This window comes from Scyliorhinus canicula, chromosome 1 (assembly GCF_902713615.1).
Source record: "Scyliorhinus canicula chromosome 1, sScyCan1.1, whole genome shotgun sequence".
Classification (NCBI taxonomy): Eukaryota; Metazoa; Chordata; class Chondrichthyes; order Carcharhiniformes; family Scyliorhinidae; genus Scyliorhinus; species Scyliorhinus canicula.
In genome coordinates this window covers 80,051,714-80,075,962 of record NC_052146.1, presented here as the reverse complement: position 1 = coordinate 80,075,962, position 24,249 = coordinate 80,051,714, and the positions used below count along the sequence as shown (strand labels likewise).

Below are 24,249 nucleotides of genomic sequence, written 5' to 3'. Positions count from 1 at the left end.
AATTTTGGACACTAATGGCAATTTATCATGGCCAATCCACCTAACCTGCACATCTTTGGACTGTGGGAGGAAACCGGAGCACCCGGAGGAAACCCACGTACACACGGGGAGGATGTGCAGACTCCACACAGACAGTGACCCAAGCCGGAATCGAACATGGGACCCTGGAGCTGTGAAGCAATTGTGCTAGCCACTATGCTAAAGTGCTGCCCGTTAAACCTGGAGTACGGAAACAATTAATCATAGACCTTATTAACCTCCCGTGCATTCGCAGTGTTAGTATGATGGGAACCTGGTGATGGTTATGAATCACTCATCCCTCTCCATCCAGTCAGATGCAGAATATTTCTCCCGTAGTGTGTGTGGGCCAGGGTGTATCTGTAACTCGGGCCCCATTTTAAAGTCGCACCAACCTTATTTGTGTTATACATTCCCCTTTATAAGACAAACTGTATATAAGCTTCTCATGCTGTAACTGCAACCTTGGAGTCGTACAGGTCTATAGCAGAGAAAAGGCCCTTTGGCCCATCATATCTGTGCCAGTCAAAAATAACTACTCAACTTTCTAATCCCATCTCCCAGCACGTGGCCCATAGCCTTATCTGCCTTGGCATCACAAACACACATCTCAATACGATGTAACTACATGAGCACTGGCATCGGATGAAGCATACAGGGTGTAGTGTTAATGAGGTCAGTCCATAAGAGGGTCATTTAGGAGTCTGGTGACAGTGGGGAAGAAGCTGTTTTTGAATCTGTTCGTGTGTGTTCTCAGACTTCTGTATCTCCTGCCCGATGGAAGAAGTTGCAAGAGTTAATGTGGACATGCCGAATTTCCTTAGTTTCCTGAGGAAGTATAGGCGCTGTTGTGCTTTCTTGGTGGTAGCGTCGACGTGGGTGGACCAGGATAGATATTTGGAATGTGCACCCCATGGAATTTAAAACTGCTAACCATCTCCACCTCGGCCCCGTTGATGCTGACAGGGGTATGCGAATTGTTCCTCGGGGGTAGTGACCCATCTCCAGCAACGTCAATGACCTTTCCTCCATCATTAATTAGAAGTGGGGGTGGCACAGCATTCAGTACCATTTGCAATTCCTCAGATCATGAAACAGTGTGAGCGAAACCAAGACAATGTTCAGGCTTGGGACAATAAGTGGCAAATAACATTCGCCAGAACCTGAAATGGACCAGCTATATACTGCAGCTGAAAAGAATCAGAAACTGGGAATTCTGTAGCAAGTAACTCACTGCCCAATATGCACAAGGCACAAAGCAGGTGTGTGATGGAACATCCATAACCTGCCTGGATGAGTGAAACCCCAATAATCCAAAGGCTTGACATTACCCAGGTCAAAGCTGCTTGCATGATTGACAAATCCCCTCCACCCACATATACATTCACTTCCTCCAGCACTGGTGCACACTGCCAGCAGTGTTCGCCATCTACACAATGCACTGCAACAAACAACACCTTCAAAACCTGTAACCACTACCAACTAGAAGGTACCTACAAGTTTCCATCCAGGCCACACACCATCCTATGCTCTTAGTTATACCGCTGTTCCTTCATCGTGCTGCATCAAAATCTTGGAACACCCTCCTAACAACACTGCCAGGTGTACCTACACAACATGAACTTCAATGGTTCAAGGTGGTAGCTCACCATCTCCGCAGGGGTGATAAGGGATGGGTAATAAATGCTTGCCTTGTCCGCGATGCCCATATTGCATGAATAAATTTTTTAAATAATAATTTTATAGTGAACAAAAATGAATCTTTGCCTATTCCCACAGTGGTCAGTAATCAGAAATGGAGCACCTCTTTAGAGCCCGAAACACAAATCTGTTTCAATAGAGCAGCAGAGAAGCAGATTAAAAATCAGTGTGCACAGGTTAAATCCAGATTAGTAAACTGGTTTTAACTTTACAACTGTAGCCCATTGGAGCCTGCAGACAGCACCAGAGACGAGTGATAAAGCAGTTAGCCCAGTTCAATATCCAACAAAATACAGAGAGAAATAAGTGAACACACATACCTTGACATGAGGAGACTGCATCTTCTGATACAACTCCAGTGAATAATGGTGAAGCCACATTTCAACAAAAATCTGTGAATAAATAATAAGGAATGTCAATGACAAAAAAGACAACTTAGGCCATCCCTCCTGTACCAGTGCTCACTTCCAAACTCATGCCTCCTCTACTTCAACTCTCCCATCCAAGTGCATTTTAGAAAACCCATGCTTTTGCCATGATAAATCCATCAGGCAGGTTCTTCTGAACAATTTCCACTTGCTAATGCTAGTTTTTTTATAAAATAAATTAAATTTTCAATTTTCTACTATTTATGCAACGAAGTAGGGAAAAAAGATAATCATCAGTGCAGTACAGAACAATAATTATTGCAAACATAGGAACGAATACAGGAAAAATTTATAACAATATACTTAAGGACCCAGCGCCTCCAGTTTTATTACCAGATCAATCCAATAACAAGATTGTGGGGGGAAAAGGGGAATAAAGCCATGCAAGTACAAAAGGATACTAGCTCAGATCACACACCCTCGGGTATTGAAATATTAAGACTAACAAAATGGAATGGTTCATGGAAAGCCCAAAAGGAGCAAGTCAGACAGGGTGGAGCCTACACATTTGAAAGCGGGGTTCCACACTTAACGGAACCTGTGCCAGTTTTGAACTGAAGGATTTGTCACTAAGCCAGGAGCATGGAATATTCTTAAGAGTTGCAAAAGTCAGAATATTGTAGCATTTTTTCGTCAGCATCAGTGATTCTCCCACCTGGAAGCTAATTTTAGTTTTAAATGGGTTTTCAACAGTTTAAATGTATCTGCCTCTGTTCCCAATTCCTCAGCATATTTGAGACTATTTTGTACAATAAGGCTCTGGGGCACGGGCAGCTCCATTGTCAAATTCCAGTTCACACACATGACCAATCATTTCTGCCTCATTCCTCTCTTCATTCTCATTAGGTTCGAGTACTTGGCTTATTGTGATTGAGTTCACACATGCCTTCCCTAGAGTTGTGGGATAAGGACAGAGTTCTTGCTGTTCTTTGTAGCTCAACATGACACTATTAATTTACCCACAAGCATCAAGGAGGCCCAAGCGGTTAGTAATTCTAACTACCCACTTTCAGGTTGTTGAAATTCATCGCAGTACACAGTCAAAAATACAACTAGGGTAAGGAACTACTCCATGCAGTATCATGACTACAATCTCACTTGTCTTGGTTGTGGAGGAAATCTGAACAATTAGATGAAGGGATCTAGACAGGGTGGATTGAACGCAAAGATTGGCTGGTCAAAACACAAAATGAGCAATGGGAGACCTTCAAAGGTGAGGCGAGTTGGTAGGGATGAGAGATGCTCCCATGAGCAAGAAAGAAAGGGCATCTCCAAAACTCGAGTTCCTTGGATGACTAAAGGTAGAGGTTAAAATGAAACAGTTAAAGGGTGTTTATAATAAACGCTCGATTCATAATTGAATAGAAAATCAACCTAAATATGGAAAGTATTGGGATGAACTGAGAAAGGAAATAGGAGGGGCAAAAGAGTGAATGAGAATAGATTAGTGGGCATTATAAAGGATCGCTAAAGTTTTAAAAAAGAATGGGAGAACCATCTTGAACATCATGAGAGAGATGCCTTGAAACAGAAACTGCATCTCAACAGGGAGACCCTAAGAAAGGTTTCAAGCAACAGCTATTGGACTGCTGTAAGAGGTTAGGTTACCAAGAGCAGTATCGAAAAGTGAAAACAGGAACCTTCACTCACTCCAAAGAACTGCTTTGCTTTGAGTCCACGTTTAAAGCCAAACTTCAATTCTACAGAAACCATCTCAGCTGCTTAACCAAGTTTCGACCCCTTCACCGGAAAGAAGGAATGCAAGCAACAGAACCACAACCATATCTCACAGAGATGATATTTCAAATTAGTTGTTAAGTTTTTATCTTATTCGCTTCTAATCTTTGTATCTGTAACTTTAGTTAATAATCAATTTTTACTGAAGTAACTTTCAGCAGATTTGTGTAATAAATTAACCTTTATCTTGTTTAAGAATAAAACTGTATGTTTTTTAAAAAAAAATACATTTAGAAAATACATTATTTTCTTCCAATTTTGGGGCAATTTAGCGTGGCCAAACCACCCAACCTGAACATCTTTGGTTGTGGAGGCGAAACCTACACAGACAAGGGGAGAATGTGTAAACTCCACACGGACAGTGACCTGGGGCCGGAATCGATCCAGGGTCCTCAGCGCCATGAGGCAGTAGTGCTAACCACTGCACCAACGTGCTGCACCCATACAAGTTATTCTTAAATTGAACCATTCATACATTAAAATGGGGCTATGTTCACACATACAAATTCTTAGCTTATGGACCACTTTAAGGAAATGCTGTTTACATGGTCGCAATAGTGGTTACTAAGACAAAGCAGATCAAAAACTTAGCCAAAAAGAGAAGGATTAGACAAGAGGAGAGCGAGCAGACGCAGCTGAGGGAGGGAGTTTCAGTACAGTGCCTATTCATCTAATGGCACATGTACCAACGGTGAAGGGGAAGTTGTTGCAAAAACAATCAGGATAGAGGACTGCAGAGTTGAGATAGGGATGATGTGATGGGAAGAGGTCACAGAGATTAAAATGTGAAGATTATGTAGGTCAGTGAGCACAGATAGACGGGTGAATGGGACTTGGTTCAAATTAGCATTCAGGTAGTTTTGGGGGAATGAAGTTTACGGAGAATGGCAGGCTGATCAGGGGAATATTGGAATAGTCAAGCCACAAAGTGATTAAGACGTGTTGGATAAGAGTTGCAGAGTCAAAGAAAGGTGTTGTAGTGGTGAGGACTTGATCAGGAGTTCAGCTTTGAATCCAATGATATCAAATCCTTTAGCCTGATTTCTGAAGACTGATACAGCTCTATTCGTAAATAAAATGCAAACTTACCTGCCTCCGAAGTGATATCCATTACTCTGACCAGGGCAAAAACACAAAACACGGCAAGAGTGATTGATAGAGAACTCAGCATTCACTTTTACCTGAAGCAATGTTTCCGATCTCCAAATTTCCTGTGCAGCTGGGTCTGTATTCACCGAGGGCTGATGGGATATATGGCGCTTCAACAGGCTGGTGTGCGGCCCACCATAGGAGGTGAATGGCACACTCTGAGTTCTGTCAGGAACCAAAGTGTAAATTGATTTGGAGTTATACATAAACAATTTCTGTATAAAGGGAATAAAAAATAATATTCAAGGAGCACACCGCATATGTAAAATAAGCATACAAAAATATCCTCCGCCATTACCGCCTCTGATAATCTAACTCACCAACTTTCCCTTCGTGTTAATTACTACGTTTATAAATGTTAATCATCATTGATCAGGACACAGGAAACAACAAGAGAACACCCTTCCCTGTCGAGCCTGCAAAGTGTTCCTTACTAACTTCTGGGGGCTTGTGCCGTAACTGGGAACGTCATTCCACAGATTACTCAAACAACTCACCGAATATTACCTTACAATGTGAAGCATGAATTAAGTGATCCCACAACCTACAAATCAGATTTAAGCTCGGAATTCTGGCCACATCCAATCATACTAGAGAATTAAAGTAACAGGAAGAGCAGGCTCCACAAACATCCACACCGTCAATGATGCAGAAGCCCAACATAGTGCAAAAGACAAGCCTGAAGTATTTGCAACAATTTTCAGCCGTAAGTGCCAAGTGGATGATCCATCTCAGTCTCCTGTGGATGCCAGTTTTCAACCAATTCAATTCACTCCTTGTGATTAACAAAAATGGCTGAAGGCACTGCAAATGCTCAGGGGGTAATACTGAAGACTGTGATCCACCCCTAACCAAGCTGTTCCTGGACAGCTACAACACTGGCATCTATCCGGCAATGTGTGAAATTGCCCAGGTATGCCCCGTACCCAAAATCCAGGACATTTCCAACCCAACTAATTATCACCCCATCAGCCTACTCTTGCTCATCAGCAAAGAGGTAGAAGGTGTCTTCAACAATAATACCAAGGCAGCATGTACACAGCAATATACTGCTCACTGAGCAGCTTCTCAGCTCTTCATCTCATTACAGCCTTTGGCCAAACATGCATGGAAGAGCTGAACTCAAAGAGTCGAGCCAAGAGTGACCGCCCTCGACGTCAAGGCAGCTGCTGACTGAAAGTGGCATCAAGGAGCAAAACTGGAGTCAAAGGGAATCAGGGTGAAGACTGCTGGTTGGAGTCATACCCAACACAAAGGATGGTTGCAATTGTTGCAGTCAATTATCTCAGTGCCAGAACATCACTGCAGAGATTTTCAAGTTGCGTTCTCGGTGCTACCATCTTCCCTTGCTTCATCAATAATTTTTTTGTCCACAAGGTTGAAAATAAGGATGTTCGCTGATGATTGCACAATGTTCAATTACATTCATGATTCCTCAAAATACTGATGCTGCAGTGTCTGGACAACATTCAAACCTGGATTGATAAGTGCCGTGGGCAGAACTTGTGCATTCCTTTTTACTTCTCATGGTCAATATGTTTGTATACAAGGACCACGTATTTTTTACCCAGAGTGGTTGTTCCAATTAAATGAATTCTAGCAGCATCATTTTGAATGTTTAAAAACAAAAAGGTCATATTATTACAATTACCCCAGAGGTCAAAACATGTTTGAATCAGTGATTTGATACAGAAAAAGATATAATTACAATGCATGTATTTCCCAGTCGCTTTCATGGTAGGCCTGTAGGCTGAGTTGATGCTTTAATTGAGGTGAAGGTTTTGTAAAACAGAGCATTCTCACTAAGCTACAAAGCCTCTTGACGTCAGATTTCCAGGTTAGTGATTCTCAGGTGAGCCCGAAGTTGGAACAGATTGGAGAGTGTCCTCTAACTTCGAAGATGTTTGCTGTTTACCACCTTGTCTGCTTGGATGGCTTGCAACTGGTTCAATTGCTTTCTGATGGAACTCTGTCTCTGTAACACAGCTTCTTGCTGTTATTTAAAAAAAACAGGCAAAATGGTGGCTTCTTCTCCATTTGACTTATATAAGCCCATTTCCCAAAATGCGGTAGTAGGTTTTTAAAAAAAAATGTTTTATTGAAAAATTTTGAATTTATACAACAACATCAAACCATACTAAAATACCAATAACAATAATAACAATCATGAACCTTTGCCCTTCCTCAATGAACAACCCAACATATTAACAACTTAAATTAACACAATGTTAAGTTACATACCCGTAGCGAAAAAAAAATAGAAACTATAGTAAGGAACCCCCCCTGGGTTGCTGCTGCTATTGACCAAGATACCTATCTTTGAGCCACTAAGTCCAGAAAAGGCTGCCACCGTTTATAGAACCCATGTACTGATCCTCTCAGGGCAAATTTGACTCTTTCCAATTTTATAAATCCCGCCATGTCATTGACCCAGGTCTCCACACTTGGGGGCCTTGCATCCTTCCACTGCAGCAAGATCCTCCGCCGGGCTACTAGGGACGCAAAGGCCAGGACATCGGCCTCTTTCGCCTCCTGCACTCCCGGCTCCACCGCAACTCCGAAAATCGCGTGTCCCCCATCCTGGCTTGACCCTGGATCCAACCACCCTCGACACCGTCCCCACCACCCCCTTCCAGAATTCGTCCAGTGCTGGGCATGCCCAGAACATATGGCCGTGGTTCGCTGGACTCCCCGAACATCTGGTGCACCTGTCCTCACCCCCAAAGAACCTACTCATCCTAGTCCCGGACATGTGGGCCCGGTGCAGCACCTTAAATTGGATGAGACTAAGCCTCGCACAGGAGGAGGAAGAGTTGACTCTCTCCAAGGCATCCGCCCAAGTCCCGTCCTCTATCTGCTCCCCAAGTTCCCCCTCCCATTTAGCCTTCAGCTCCTCCACTGACGACTCCTCCACCTCCTGCATTACCTTATAGATGTCAGACACCTTCCCCTCGCCGACCCACACCCCCGAAAGCACTCTGTCCATCGTCCCCTGCGAGGGAAGCAAAGGGAATCCCTCTACCTGTCGCCTAGCAAACGCCTTTACCTGCAGGTATCTGAACATGTTCCCTTGGGGAAGCCCAAATTTATCTTCCAGTTCCCCCAGGCCGCAAACCTCCCGCCAATAAACAGGTCCCTCAATTTACTGATGGCCACCCTTTGCCACCCTCTAACTCCCCCATCCTTGTTCCCCGGGATGAACCGATGATTGCCACCCAATGGAGCCTCCATCGAGCCCCCTGTTTCCCCCCTATGCCGTCTCCACTGTCCCCAGATTCTTAGGGTCGCCGCCACCACCAGGCTCGTGGTATACCTCTTAGGGGAGAGCGGCAACGGCGCCGTTACCATGGCACCCAGGCTCGTACCTCTACATGACGCCACCTCCATTCTTTTCCACGCCGCCCCTCCCCCCTCCATCACCCACTTACGCACCATTGACACATTGGCCGCCCAATAGTACCCCAAAAGGTTGGGCAGCGCCAGCTCGCCTCTATCCCTCCCTCGCTCCAGGAAAACCCTCTTCACTCTCAGAGTCCCATGTGCCCACACAAAGCTCAAGATACGGCTAGTCACTCTCCTAAAGAAGGCCCTGGGGATGATGATGGGCAGGCACTGAAAGAGGAACAGGAACCTCGGAAGCACCGTCATTTTGACAGACTGCACCCTCCCCGCCACGACAATGGCAGCATGTCCCACCTCTTGAACTCCTCCTCCATCTGATCTACAAGTCTGGTGAAATTATGTTTGTGAAGAGTCCCCCAGTCCCTGGCCACCTGCACCCCCAGGTACCTAAAACTCTCCCCTGCCTGCCTAAGTGGGAGCCTACCAATTCTTTCCTCCTGGTCTCCAGGGTGCACCACCTCACTCTTGCCTAAATTTAGTTTATAACCTGAAAAGGTCCCAAACTCAGCTAGCAGCTCCATCACCCCTGGCATCCCTCCCACCGGGTCCGCCACATACAGTAACAGGTCATCGGCATACAACGACACCCTATGTTCCTCACCACCTCGCACCAAACCTCGCCACCTCTCTGAATCCCTCAACGCCATCGCCAGCGGCTCGATTGCCAATGCAAACAACAAGGGGGACAGGGGGCAACCCTGCCTGGTCCCTCGGTAAAGCCGGAAGTACTCCGACCTCCTCCCATTCGTGGCCACGCACGCCATCGTGGCCTCATATAGCAGCCTCACCCATTTAATAAACCCTTCACCAAATCTCCCCAACACCTCCCATAAGTACCCCACTCCACTCTATCGAAGGCCTTCCCCCCATCCAGCGCCACCACTATCTCTGCCTCCCCCTCAATCGCCGGCATCATGATGACATTCAACAATCTCCGCACATTCGTGTTCAGCTGCCTTCCCTTCACAAAACCTGTCTGGTCCTCATGCACAACCCCTGGCACACAGTCCTCTATCCTGGTGGCCAGGATTTTTGCCAGCACCTTGGCATCTACGTTGAGGAGAGATATGGGCCTGTATGAACCACACTGCCGGGGGTCCTTGTCCCTCTAAGATTAACGAGATCAGCGCCCGCGACATTGTCGGGGGCAAAGTCCCCCCTTCCCACGCTTTATTAAGTGTCCGCACCAGCAAGGGGCCCACTAAGTCCACAAACATTTTATAAAATTCCACTGGGAACCCATCCGGCCCCGGTGCCCTCCCTGACTGCATCTGCCCGATCCCCTTAACTAGCTCCTCCAGCTCAATCGGCGCACCCAACCCCTCCACCTGCTCCTCCTGCACCTTCGGGAAAGAAAGCCCATTGAGGAACCTCTCCATTCCCCTCCTCTCCCCCGTTGGCTCCGACCGGTACAGTTCCCCGTAAAAGTCCTTGAAGACCTCATTCACCTCTACCCCCTTCTGCACCACATTCCCACTCTTGTGTCTCACTCCTTAGCCGCATTCCGCTTGCGGAGCTGATGAGCCAGCAAAACGGTGGTAGGTTAATTACACTTCCTGCATTGTCATTTGACAACATCAAATTCATATTTGTCGAAAACATACTGAGTTTCACTGTTTTTGCGTTTGGTGAATAGAAAGTCGAGTCAGGTAGACGATGTGGTTCTTTTCCTGATGGTTCATCCTTAAATGGACATGCAAATTCCCCGGATGGCCGTGAATGTCCATATTTAATTACATATTTGCTGGAGACTCGAGGACTGTCTGGAGCTCAAACTGCCACTGGTCACAAGGTTTACTGAGGTCATTTTAATGTGTGTTCGTTGGAGTTCACATCTTGACTAGCAGTTTCAGATTCCTAGGGGTGCACATCTCCAAAAATCTGTCCTGGTCCACCCACGTCGACGTTACCACCAAGAAAGCACAACAGCGTCTATACTTCCTCAGGAAACTAAGGAAATTCGGCATGTCCACATTAACTCTTACCAACTTTTACAGAAGCACCATAGAAAGCATCCCATCTGGCTGCATCACAGCCTGGTAAGGCAACTGCTCGGCCCAGGACCGCAAGAAACTTCAGAGAGTCGTGACCACAGACCAGTCCATCACACAAACCTGCCTCCCATCCATTGACTCCATCTACATCTACACCTCCCGCTGCCTGGGGAAAGTGGGCAACATAATTAAAGACCTCTCCCACCCGGCTTACTCACTCTTCCACTTCTTCCATCGGGCAGGAGATGCAGAAGTCTGAGAACACGCACAGGCTCAAAAACAGCTTCTTCCCCACTGTTACCAGAGTCCTAAATGACCCTCTTATGGACTGACCACATTAACACAACACCCTGTATGCTTCATCCGATGTCGGTGCTTATGTAGTTACATTGTATACCTTGTGTTGCCCTATTATGTATTTTCATTTATTCCCTTTTCTTCCCATGCACTTAATGATCTGTTGAACTGCTCGCAGAAAAATACTTTTCACTGTACCTTGGTACACGTGACAATAAACAAATCCAAATCCAATTCACTGATGCCCATTTAACCATCCCAACCAAGACCTTATAAGGTATATAAAACTATCACCTCGTCAACTTACCAAAGGGAACCTACACACTTAGTGACAAGCAGACACTGATGAAAAAAGTGGTTAGCATTATCCTGGTCCGAGAAACACCCAATGCATAAGACCACAAGACATAGAAGCAGAATTAGGAATTAGGCCACTCGGCCCATCAAATCTGCTCTGCCATTCAATCACGGCTGATATTTTTCTCATCCCCATTCTCCTGTCTTCTCCCCATAACCCCTGATCCTCTTATTAGTCATGAACCTATCCACCTCTGTCTTAAAGATGCAATTACAGATCAGAAAAATAAGCAGTCATACCTTGGTGTTGGAGGTGAGACAGTGCCACAGGCATTCAAGAACGGTGATGGTGGCACGTTCCCCTCTACTGGAAGGAAGTATTTCAGGTACCTGTCCACGATGACAAAATAGGCACTGTCTGAGGTGCTAAAGAGCTGTCCAGGTGGGCAATTCTGCAACAAGAGTTGAGAGCACAATGAAGAGCACAAGGAATATAGTCCCTTGCAGATGGTGTGGAGTATCCTAACACAGGCTCTACCTAGTAATCTCCCAAACCCTTCTGCAAAACACTGTTCCTCATTACTCCCAAATGGTTAAAGGGAACAAAACCAAATACCAGCATTCTTGCGGCCCACATTTGCATTAGCAACTTCACTTTCAAAGATCCATTACTGTCATTTAAATCTGCACAGCTAAGGAGAAACACTTAACAACAAATAGTATTTAGATAGCATCTTTAACATGATAAGCATTCCAAAGTGTTTCACGGGAGTGAATATCAACCAAAGCTGGACATCGAGCTACATTACGAGATATTAGGACAATCAAAAGCTTGGTTGGAGGTATGTTTTAAGGATTGCCTTAATGGAGGAAAGAATAGAGATCAGAGCGGTTTAAGAATGCAATTCCACATCTTTCAGCCCTGGCAGCTGAAGGTGTGGCCACAAATAGTGGGGCAAAGGATACTGGGGTTATGTAAGAGCTCAGAATTGCAGGAGCGCAGAGAACCTGAGGCTGGTAGGGCTTGGAGAAGCTTTGGAGATGGGGAGGAACAAAATCATACAAGGATCAGAAAAAAAGTATGGGAATTTGAAAACGCAAGCTATGTTGGATCGGGGTAGATCAATGAGCACAGTGGTGATGGGTGAAAGAGACTGCATACAAATTAAGCAGTAATTTTGGATAATCTCGAGTTTACAGAAGGATCAGGTGGGTGGGAGACCGGCCTGAACAGCATTGGAAAGCCATGTATGGCAGCACCAAGGTATGAATAAGAGTTTCAGCCTCAGATAGACAAAAGCAGGAGGCCGAGACGGCCAATTTTAGAAGTAGAAGCCATTCATCTTGGTGATGGGAAGATATATGGTAGGAATGTCAAACAGTGTTCTTCGGGTGCTTCAGCCTCAGTGGCCAGAAGGAGAGAGAGAGAGAGAGAGATGGCATCAGTCTTCCAGCTGATTTACACAGGAAAGCTGGAGTGGGGAAGGGAAAATAATACTCTGACAATGTACAGTAATGAAGAGGGATTGAACATTTTTCAGAGGGGTGAAGGAAAGTTTGAATCCAAGTAAAAATATTGCTTTGTAGATATTTGACACAAGGAGATTCCTCAACTGTTTTCAAGTCTATTAAAAACGTTCAGCTCAGTGAATTAGTAAAACGGAGAGGGAAGAACAAACGGTACATTACTGGCACCAAATCATTACGGAAAATAGCTCAGGAGTATTTATCCTTTGTGTAACAGGAAGCTTTGAAAGGAGACTGGGGCTGTAGGGAAACAAAGTTTGGGTGTTCCCAGCAATTTGCACACATCTCAAAGCTAATAGACACCAATAGGATTTAGGATTTAACACTAATGAGGGAACAGCACGAGTGAGGTTTTACACAGCAGAGACATTTCTTTCTAAGCTCCATGCCAGACAGCCTTGGCAAACAGGACAGAGTTCCAACTGCTGAATATTTAATTGACATCTATCAGTACTTCGAGTTCTCCACATCACGAGTAGAGTCGGGTTTCAAATTTGTTCACGTAAAACGAATCTTCGTTACAGAAACAACCCAAGGTATGATTTTTAAATTCAGTTGTGGAAGAAATATGCTCAAACATCACAGACATAACACATTGAACTTTGACTCCTGATTTAGCATGGACTCAGATTAGAGAATTGGAAAGTGGCGTTTCACAGGGATTGGTAATGAGACAATTGCTGCTCATGATTGACATGAATGATTTAAACTTGGGAGACTGAAGCTCAGCTTCAGCTTGGAAGGTGACACCAAATTGTTTGGAGTACTTTGTATGAACGAAGATGGCAAAATACAAGAATCTAATAAACTCACAGTATGGGCATATAAATGGCAAATTAATTTATTTAAAACATTTTTTTATTGGAGGCATTTTCAAATACATACATAACAAAGAAAAAACCCAGAAAAAACAGCAATCAAAACACCCGTACACACCCCTCAACCCCCCCTCCCCACTCTGCCCGCTGTCACCCTGGCACCAGACCCCTTTTTTAACTTCCTTTCTTTTAAAATTTTTTTAGAATACCCAATTATTTTTTCCAATTAAGGGACAATTTTTAGCGTGGCCAATCCACCTATCATGCACATCTTTGGGTTGTGGGGGTGAAACCCACGCAGACACGGGGAGAATGTGCAAACTCCTCACGGACAGTGACCCAGAGCCGGGATTCGAACCCGGGTCCTCGGCTCCGTAGGCAACAATGCTAACCACTGTGCCACCGTGCTGCCCTCCCTTTTTTAACTTTAACCCAACCTGAACTGAAAAAAGAAATCCCCCCCACCACTGACTACTCAATACCCCTTACGGAGTCATTGAACAGCTCCCACTTTGAGGAGAACCCCTCCTCTGTCCCCCTCATGACGAACTATATTTTCTCTAAGTGCAGGAACTCTGCCAAATCACTCACCCTAACCCCTACGCTCAGTGGCTCAGAGTCCCAACAGCCCCAAAAAATTAGACTCCGCAGGTTATCAGGGAGGCAAAGGCTAATACATTGGCGTCTCTCCCCACCTGCACTCCTGGACTCTCCAAATATTGCCACCTCTGGATTCGGAGCTACCGTTACCCCAAAAATCTTTGACATTATATCTGCAAATCCCGTCCAAAACCCCCTCAACCTCGAACATGTCCAAAACATATGAACATGGTTTGCCGGCCTCTCCACACACACCCCACACCTATCCTCTACTTCTGGAAAGAACAGACTTATCCTGGACACTATCATGTCGGTACTGTGTACCACTCCTCTTCCCATTTACACCCAACCTCCTTCATTGGGTCGGTCTGTCTATCTCTCCATCTGAGATCACCCCTGAAACCTGTGCATCTAACCCCATCGGAGCAAACCTAGGATTGTCGCAGATCGGTGCCCATAAGGATGCGTCTTCCATTCCAAAATGCTGAGGGCATTGGTTCCACACCCTCAATGCTGATACCACCACCGGGCTCGTGGAGTACTTGCCGGTGAGAACGGAAAGGGCGCCAGTAATAGTGCCCTCAAACTGGTCCCATTACATGAGGCCGCCTCCATCCACCCCACACCGACTGCTCCTCGACCCCCCCCATTTCTAACCATTGCAATGTTTGCTGTCCATTAATAGTTTTGCACGGCCTCACCCACTCACACAAACCTCAAAATCATCCCATTAACCTTCCTAAAAAAACACTTGGGCACAAAGATCAGGAGGTTTGGAAACACAAACAAAAACTTTGGCAACACAGTCACCGTGTGGACCTGACCAGCCAAGGACAATGGTAGCACATCCTACCTCTTAAAAGTCTGCTTTCATTCCCTCCACCAACTGCACCAAATTCAACTTATGCAGCTGAGGCCAACACCGCGACCCTTGTATCTCAAGATAATGAAAACTCGCCCCTACCAACCAAAGCGGCAGCCCCCCCCCCCCCCCCCCCCAAACCCCTATCCTGTCCCCAGGCACTAACTGGGAACATAAAATTTTTCCCCATGCTAATGGATCCAAAATATACAGATCATCTGTGTACAGCACCCCCCCCCCCCCCCCAACGCACGAAACCCTGAGCGGCATTGCCAAGAACTTAAATCGGCAAGGCAAGGGGCAGCAGAGAGGGTTGACACCACTGATTCATCCCCCGATGCAACCCAATGCAATCCGACCTGATCCTGTTCATCTGACCACGTGCTTAGGTGCCTTACACACCCATCAGCTCCATGCTCACCGACCTAAATTGACCCCGGGTCATGTAAACGCCTTGATTTTAATTTTCAAATCTTTTCATGCCCTCACTCTTCCATATCTCTGTAAATTCCTCCAGCGTCACCACTCTCAATTGCACTGCTCATCTAATTCTGATCTTTTGAGCATTCCAATATCAATTGCTCCACCACTGGTTGTCATGCTCTCAATTGGTTAGGCCAAATTTCCCCCTAAACCTCTTGTCACACTTTGGTCAAAGAGGTCAATTTTAAAGAGTGTGTCTTAACTAAGAGAGTTAGAGGCAGAGAGGTTTAGGGAGGTCGAAGACGGCACAGTGGTTAGCACTACTGCCTCACAACATCAGGGACCTGGCTTCAATTTCGGCCGTGGGTGACTGTCTGCGGGGGCTTGCATTTTCTCCCCGTTTTTGCATGGGTTTCCTCCGGGTGCGCCGGTTTCCACCCACAGTCCAAAGAGTCGGTTCAGACATGATGGTCCGAATGGCTTCCTTCTGCACTGTAGGAATTCTATGATTCAGGATCCATGCAGCTGAAGGCACAGCAACTATGAATGATTTCAAAGGGAAATTAGATTGCTCTGCAGACTGCCAGCATGGACACAAGGCAGAGTGGCATGCCTTGGTGCTGTAATGACTGATTGTATAGAACCTTGATTGGATCAAACTTGTAGTGTACATTTTACAGTTGTGAACTCCATATTATGAAAAAAGACAGTGTCCTTGGAGAAGGGAAAATAAATTTATGAGGAAGGTATGACAACTGAGAGGTCACCCAAATGTTGGAGTGTTAAAATCAGGGCTGCTCAAGGAGGTCAGAATTAGAGGAGCACAGATATTGCAGAACTGGAGCAGTGAGGCCATAGTGGAATTTGAAAACAAGGTTGAGAATTTTTAAATCAAGGCACTGCCAGAAGGAACCTGAGTTAGTCAGCACCAGGGGAATGTATGATAGGGACTTGGTGCTAGTGAGGAGAAGCAGAGCTTTGGACGAGCACAGATTTATGTAATGTGGGAAATATTTGAAATCGTCAATTCCAGAGAGTTAATGAGAGCATTGTTGGGTTGCAGCAAGTGATAAACTGTGGTAGGGATGAAATTGTGTGATGTTATGGAGGTGGACGTAGGGTGGGAAGAAGCTCATGGTGCACATTAACACCAACACGGACCTGACGTTAGATCTGTTTGTGGTGTTAATATTGATGCTACAACTAGAATGGATCTGCCTGGTCTTCATGGGACGGATTATTGGTCACATGGGGCCAATGTTTTATAGCTTAGGAGCCCCTCTCCACCCACCACCACAAAGAACATGTCAAACCGGTTGGTGGTGGGCAAAAGACCATGGCAACAGGATTATCTCTGTCCTTCAACAAACCTCACATGCAGCAATAACAACTTACCCGTGGTATGGTGAGGTGCATAGCTAAATTGAAGAGATAGTATTCAAAGGGATCTAGTTATGCAGGTTAAGGATTTGAAACAAGTCTACTTAAAAAAAGAAGCAACTCTAACTAAGTCTCTGCACTATTGGTTTATACCATGAACGTTGAAGAGCAAAACCCAACACTCAAACATGTTTCACACAATGAAGAGCACCGCCTGCACATCACTACCATGTTTTAATTTAATAATCGACTTCTAGTTCTCAAGAAGCAGAGACTGTCTTTTAAAGAAACATTATTATTTTTACCAAGAACATATTATTCACCATTAAAACAAAATGCTTCAGTTGCCTTGAGGGACAGGTCAGGCCAGGTGTATTTACACTCAAATGTGAAAACAATAAAGCAGATTTGGCAAACAGAGACGAAGAATCCAATCACCTTCAATAGCCAATTTTTAACCTCTTTACGCCTTCCACCAGGGGCCCCGACATCCTCACTAGAATATGGCCCCAGTGGGCACCAACCACGCTCCAGGTCACCACTTCCCATTTACAAACCTGAGACTGCAGTGCTTCTGGAAACCTGAGGGCCTGCTTCCACAAATTAAAGGTGAGGAACAAGTTGATCATAGATCATAGAATTTACAGTGCAGAAGGAGGCCATTCGGCCCATCGAGTCTGCACCGGCTCCTGGAAAGAGCACACTACCCAAGGTCAACACCTCCACCCTATCCCCATAACCCAGTAACCCCTCCCAACACGAAGGGCAATTTTGGACACAAAGGGCAATTTATCATAGCCAATCCACCTAACCTGCACATCTTTGGATTGTGGGAGGAAACCGGAGTACCCGGAGGAAACCCACGCACACATGGGGAGGATGTGCAGACTCCGCACAGACAGTGACCCAAGCCGGAATCGAACCTGGGACCCTGGAGCTGTGAAGCGATTGTGCTATCCACAATGCTACCATGCTGCCCTTGATAAAGCTGCTAAAGCATAAAAGATACTTGGCTTTACGAAAGAGGTATTGCGTGTAAATGCAAGCAGCTTACGCTGAACCGTTGTAATACCATCAGACAAAGACAACATCGTTTTGTGAAAGGAAAATTATGTTTGACAAATTAGAGTTCTTGGAGGATGTAACAAGCAGAGTAGCTAAAGGGGAACCAGTAGATGTATTTGGTTTTCCACAGGGCATTCTATAAGGTGTCAAATAAAAGATTACTACACAAGACAAAACCGCATGGTGTTGGGGACGATATATTAACATGGATAGAGGATTGGCCAACTAACAGGCAAGAGAGTCATTTTCAGGTTGGCAAACTGTAACAAGTGGAGAGTCATAGAACAGTGCTGGGGCCTCAACTGTTTATGATCTATAACTTGGATGAAGGGGACATTTCAGACTATTGATACCAATTAGCACCCAGTTCAAATTATTGCACTCAGCATACATCAGGGATCAAAGCTAGGGTTTTCAGGTCTGTGTAGCTCAGTAATACACGGCCGTAAAACACTGTCACTATCTAAACAGCCATTCTGGAAACTGAAACAACTCTCATTTTGGCAGCTCAGGATGGATGCATTGGTGCCCAAGGGTTGGGATATAAGGCAGCGGATCATCAGCAAAAGCTCAGAGCTGCCCGGTACATTTTCAGACATTCTGACTAGGATTCAAATAATTGAAAGCAAAGAAAGGTGTGAAAACGTCCTTACTAAACCAGCGTAAATCCCACTAATAAAGTACGCTGAAGCCAGCTATTCACACAATCCCAAAGTATAAATATCCTGCAACACAAACCGTCAGAAGGGAAGTAACTGGTATCAGTGCAATGCTGTTAAAGCAGAGGCTTCAGCTCCGCACACAATCCAGTGAAAGGATACTGAGGGAGAGACTGAGATTGGCCAGCCCTGAGGGAGGAAACTGCAGCTTGTTGTGATATAGTGGAAAATCGGGTAGGATGCCTTCTTGGATTGAAGCCTTCACAGGGCCCTGAATTACAAAAATACAAACAAGACTAATTAGTAAACATATGGAGCATCTCAGGGCAGTGCTAAACTCTAGTTTACATGTTTATTCTTTATACAAGCTTCTGCAACAGGAACCTTGACTTCACAAAAATTATATACACAAAAATGTCCATCAGATTAGAGACCTCTGCAAGCGAAGATGAAGTAACTCGGGTAGTGATGAGGGAGTTCGACTCGATCTTGCCCATCAAAGGTTTTCTGAGTTCAGATAAGTTAACCTGTACTCAGTTGCTTCACAAAGTAGAATAGTTTGGTGTCAGTAAAGATTTGAAATGCTGGATTTGGAATTTGCTCCAATACCACATCTAAAAAACTTGTATTGTATTAACGGACAAAGGTTTATTATGAATTCGGTCAGAAGATCATCAAGGACGAATAGGGCGATTAACAGACACTGCAGTGCAGATTCATACTAATTCTCAGGTTATGCCAAAGCTCCCGAATGAATATTTTGCATCACTGTATATTCCCATTGATGATATTTATGTTCCAGGTGAGGGGTGCTCAGTGCTGAACAGTAGGAATAAATGGGACATTGAGCAATTATTCTCTTTGGAGCAAAATGCCAGCTGATGCCAACTGTCTACCTTTGAGAGGGAGCAGGATTGGTTCCTGACAAGGACAAGAGATAGAACATAGAACGTACAGTGCAGGAGACCATTTGGCCCATGGAGTCTGCACCAACCCACTTAAGCCCTCACTTCCACCCTATCCCCGTAAACCAATAACCCCCTCCTAAACTTTTTGAACACTAAGGGCAATTTAGCCCCCATCATATAGATCACATATAGAAGGTCAGTGTCTTTATCGAGAACAACTGGCCCATGTGATCCCCTGGGCTGGTTTCAATTGGCTCAGCAGGGAGAAGAATTTCCCCAGAATGGCTTTTTCCTTGTGCTCTGGTTTTTGTTGCCTCCCTGTGCAGATTACACAGTTGTGAAGGTAGATGGTGGGTGAGTGGTTGTGGAGTTGGGGTGTGGACCAGCCCAGGTGGTCTTTTCCCGCCCATTAATTTCCCCTGGTTGCCTGCCCTCATCATCCAAAGTCTGGACTGCAGTTGTTATAGGCTGTTCAAATGTGGGCAGGGTATAAATTGGGCAGGATTGTCCAGCCCAATCGCTTCTTAAAAATTAATTTTTAGAATGTGCTGCCATCACAGACCTAGGTGCTTTAAAGTGGCGGTGGTGATTGAACTTTCTTTGTGAACTGCTGCACTCAGCGAACCGTAGAATTGCTACAATGCAGAAGGAAGCCATTCGGACCATCATCGTTGCACCAATCCTCTGAAAGAGCTCACTATCTATGCCCACTCCCCTGCCATATCCCCATAACCCCACCTAACCGGCACATCTTTGGACACTAAAGGGCAATGTAGCATGGCCAATCCACCTAATCCGCACATCTTTGGACTGTGGGAGGAAGCTGGAGCACCCGGAGGAAACCTATGCAGACGTGGGGTGAAAGTGCAAACTCTAATGCCAAAATTAATCCAAGACCCTGGCAGCGCGAGGCAGCATTGCTAACCACTGTGCCACTCCTCATGATGATGGTGCTCCCATTGACGGCTTTAACTAAAGCGTTCCCAGATTTTGACCTGATAGCGATGATGGATAACTTCACGTGGTATCCAGACAAGCACACTTCCCAAAGGAATAGCCGGTCAGAAGCAGAGCTGCTCTTCCTCGGCCCAGATTTACTGCTTGGCACAAAGTTCAGTTGATCGTTTGGTAGAAGCTGGAACCTCTTGATCTTCACAGCCCACATAAATTACACACTCTTATTCTGTAATGTGTATCATTCTGCCTGACATGGTAACTATATAATCATTTTAAATGTCATAATGCGTTTAAAATGTTATCAATCTGCATCTCAACACAATACGAGTCAGCACAAGTATTCACTGTAGTTCTGCATACTTACAGGAAGATAGGAGATTGGGAATTCATATTTATAATCTTCAGCCTGCAGTTTGTAAACTAGCTTCATCATCGAGCCACTGCTAAACACAGGGAAAAAAAAAGGAATTTTCATTCATGTCAAAAAGGCAATGAGGTGATGGAGAGTTAAAATAAATAACTTGCACGAATGGAGCCAGGAGCTTGCTGTGCACAACTGGCTGCTGTGCTTCCTACACGACGGCAGTGAACACACTTCAAAACTACTTCTTTGGCTAGAAAACACGTCAAGCTGTCCAGTGGTAGGAAAAAGCACTCTACAAATGCACATCTTTTTCTTTTCTCCGGTGCACATCACATCCATTGGCAATCTGAAAGGTTTTACGGTTAAATATCATGAAGTGCCATTACTGCTGTATTGCAGAGGAGCAGCAGTCAGTTTGCGCAGAACAAGCTCCACAAACAGCAATGAGATAAATGACCAGTAATATATCTGAATCACATTTCTAAACTGTCAGTGTTTAACTGTGCTACAACTGGCCAAAAGAGACAGTTGCCAAATATTGAATAGGACTCAGATCACAGTATCAAAAAATTCATATCCAGGGCAGGGGGTCCTGTCATAGACCCAGGGCAGGGGGCCCAGTCATAGACCCAGGGCAGGGGGCCCAGTCATAGACCCAGGGCAGGGGGCCCAGTCATAGACCCAGGGCAGGGGGCCCAGTCATAGACCCAGGGCAGGGGGCCCAGTCATAGACCCAGGGCAGGGGGCCCAGTCATAGACCCAGGGCAGGGGGCCCAGTCATAGACCCAGGGCAGGGGGCCCAGTCATAGACCCAGGGCAGGGGGCCCAGTCATAGACCCAGGGCAGGGGGCCCAGTCATAGACCCAGGGCAGGGGGCCCAGTCATAGACCCAGGGCAGGGGGCCCAGTCATAGACCCAGGGCAGGGGGCCCAGTCATAGACCCAGGGCAGGGGGCCCAGTCATAGACCCAGGGCAGGGGGCCCAGTCATAGACCCAGGGCAGGGGGCCCAGTCATAGACCCAGGGCAGGGGGCCCAGTCATAGACCCAGGGCAGGGGGCCCAGTCATAGACCCAGGGCAGGGGGCCCAGTCATAGACCCAGGGCAGGGGGCCCAATCATAGACCCAGGGCAGGGGGCCCAGTCATAGACCCAGGGCAGGGGGCTCGGTCAAAGATCCGGGGCAGGGGGCCCTGTTATAGACCCAGGGCAGGGGGCCCAGTCATAGACCCAGGGCAGTGGGCCCTGTCATAGACCCAGGGCAGTGGGTCCAGGGCAGGGGGCCCGGTCAAAGACCCAGGGCAGGGAATTGTCCCAAAGATGCGCAAGGTCCAGTTTTTGTTCTTCAGCAAATGCCAATATCTTGAGGAGGGGAAGGATTGGAATAAAACTAATTTTATACCAATGTGTCAGAAGCTACCCAAGAAAATATTCCTGACAGACAAATGTGCTTGAAAATTCTGGCTCATAGGGGAACATCAGGGGCTGTTTACAACAGGGCTAAATCGCTGGCTTTGAAAGCAGACTAAGGCAGGCCAGCAGCACGGTTCAATTCCCGTACCAGCCTCCCCGAACAGGCGCCGGAATGTGGCGACTAGGGGCTTTTGGTGAAAGGATCAATGAACAGGGATCATGGGTTTAAGGTAACAGGCAGGAGGTTTCGAGGGGACGTGAGGAAAACTTTTTCACTGAGAGGGTGGTGGGAGTTTGAAATTTGCTGCCTTGAAATGGTGGTGGAGGCAAAAATCCTCACATTTAGGAAGTATTGAGATGTGTGTTTGTGATGCCAAGGCAGATAAGGCTATGGGCCACGTGCTGGGAGATGGGATTAGAAAGTTGAGTAGTTATTTTTGACTGGCACAGATATGATAGGCCAAAGGGCCTTTTCTATGCTATAGACCTGTACGACTCCAAGGTTGCAGTTACAGCATGAGAAGCTTATATACAGTTTGTCTTATAAAGGGGAATGTATAACACAAATAAGGTTGGTGTGACTTTAAAATGGGGCCCGAGTTACAGATACACCCTGGCCCACACACACTACGGGAGAAATATTCTGCACCTGACTGGATGGAGAGGGATGAGTGATTCATAACCATCACCAGGTTCCCATCATACTAACACTGCGAATGCACAGGAGGTTAATAAGGTCTATGATTAATTGTTTCCGTACTCCAGGTTTAACGGGCAGCACTTTAGCATAGTGGCTAGCACAGTTGCTTCACAGCTCCAGGGTCCCAGGTTCGATTCCCGGCTGGGTCACTGTCTGTGTGGAGTCTGCATGTTGTCCCCGTGACTGCGTGGGTTTCGTCCCGGTGCTCCGGTTTCCTCCCACAGTCCAAAGATGTGCAGGTTAGGTGGATTGGCCATGTTAAATTGCCCTTAGTGTCCAAAAAAGGTTAGGTGGGGTTACAGGGATAGGGTGTAGGTGTGGGGATAGGGTGGAGGTGTGGGCTTGGGGTAGGGTGCTCTTTCCAAGAGCCGGTGCAGACTCAATGGGCCGAATGGCCTCCTCCAGCACTGTAAATTCTATGAAATTTTCTATGAAATGAAATTAACACAATGTATTTGAAAGCTGGGCTTGTCTCAATGATCAAATTACTGGGAACAAACTACTCAGGTTAGTCTGATGAGCTTCTCCTGTTCCTCAGATGCTGAATGACCTGCTGTGGGTTCCCCTGTGATTGTGTGTTTAATGTGGAGTCTGCACGTTCTCCCAGTGTCTGCGTGGGTTTCCTCCGGGTGCTCCGGTTTCCTCCCACATCCAAAGATGTGGTTAGGTGAATTGACCATGATAAATTGCCCTTCGTGACCAAAAAGGTTAGGTTGTGTTACTGAGTTACGGGGTCAGGGCGGAGGCATGGGCTTAAGTAGTGTGCTTTTTCCAAGGGCCGGTGCAGACTCGATTGGCCGAATTGCCTCCTTCTACATTGTACATTCTATGCTTCTGTAACTGACAGAAAGGAGGGATAAATGGATCCTTCTCTGGCTGGAGAACTGTAACTAGCGGGTGCTGCAGGGGTCAGTTCTCGGACCTCAACTGTTCACAATCTATATAAATGACCTGAAGCAGGGACAGGGTGTAACACAGCAAAATTTACAGATGATACTAAAATAGGTGGTAGAGCAGGCAGTGAAGAGGAGATAAAAGATTTTATAGATGAATATAGATAGGCTAGGAGAATGGGCCAAAATTTGGCAGATGCATTCAATGCAGACAAGTGTGAGGTTATCCATTTTGAGCGAAAATACAGAAAGGCAAATTATTATCTAAATGGATAGCAGATTCAAGATGCATCTAGGCAGAGGAATCTGGGTGTCTTTGTTCATGAATCATGGAAAGTCGGTATGCAGATACAGCATGTAATTAAAAAGGCAAATGGAATGTTAGCATTTATTGCAAAAGGACTGGAGTGTAAAAGTAGAGACGGGTTGTTGTAATTGTACACAGTGTTGGTGAGACCACACCTGGACTATTGTGTCCAGTTTTAGTCTCCTTATTTGAGGAAGGATGTGGTGGCATGGGGGGAGGGGGGGGTCTGGGGCATGAACACTGCATTCCCACCAGCCCACCTCTGGCACCCCCCCACCCCCTCCTCAGCAACCCCCTCCGTGATACATACCTGCCGCAGTACGGGGTGGGGCCCTGGGTGTCACTAACAGCGG

At 46.1% G+C, this 24,249-nt stretch overlaps 1 protein-coding gene across 4 annotated transcripts in view; it reads right to left on the bottom strand.

Moving 5' to 3' along the window:
• smpd4 (sphingomyelin phosphodiesterase 4) overlaps positions 1–24,249 on the bottom strand; it is a 76,292-nt gene that overhangs the window by 43,334 nt on the left and 8,709 nt on the right. For all 4 annotated transcript variants that reach the window (XM_038793840.1, XM_038793849.1, XM_038793857.1 and 1 more), the window contains exons 4-9: positions 20,587–20,665; positions 18,520–18,628; positions 16,649–16,701; positions 11,324–11,475; positions 5,066–5,198; positions 2,040–2,111 (exon numbers count right to left, since the gene is read on the bottom strand). In XM_038793840.1, the coding sequence (XP_038649768.1) occupies positions 2,040–2,111; positions 5,066–5,198; positions 11,324–11,475; positions 16,649–16,701; positions 18,520–18,628; positions 20,587–20,665 (598 nt within the window). The remainder of the gene's footprint in view (positions 1–2,039; positions 2,112–5,065; positions 5,199–11,323; positions 11,476–16,648; positions 16,702–18,519; positions 18,629–20,586; positions 20,666–24,249) is intronic.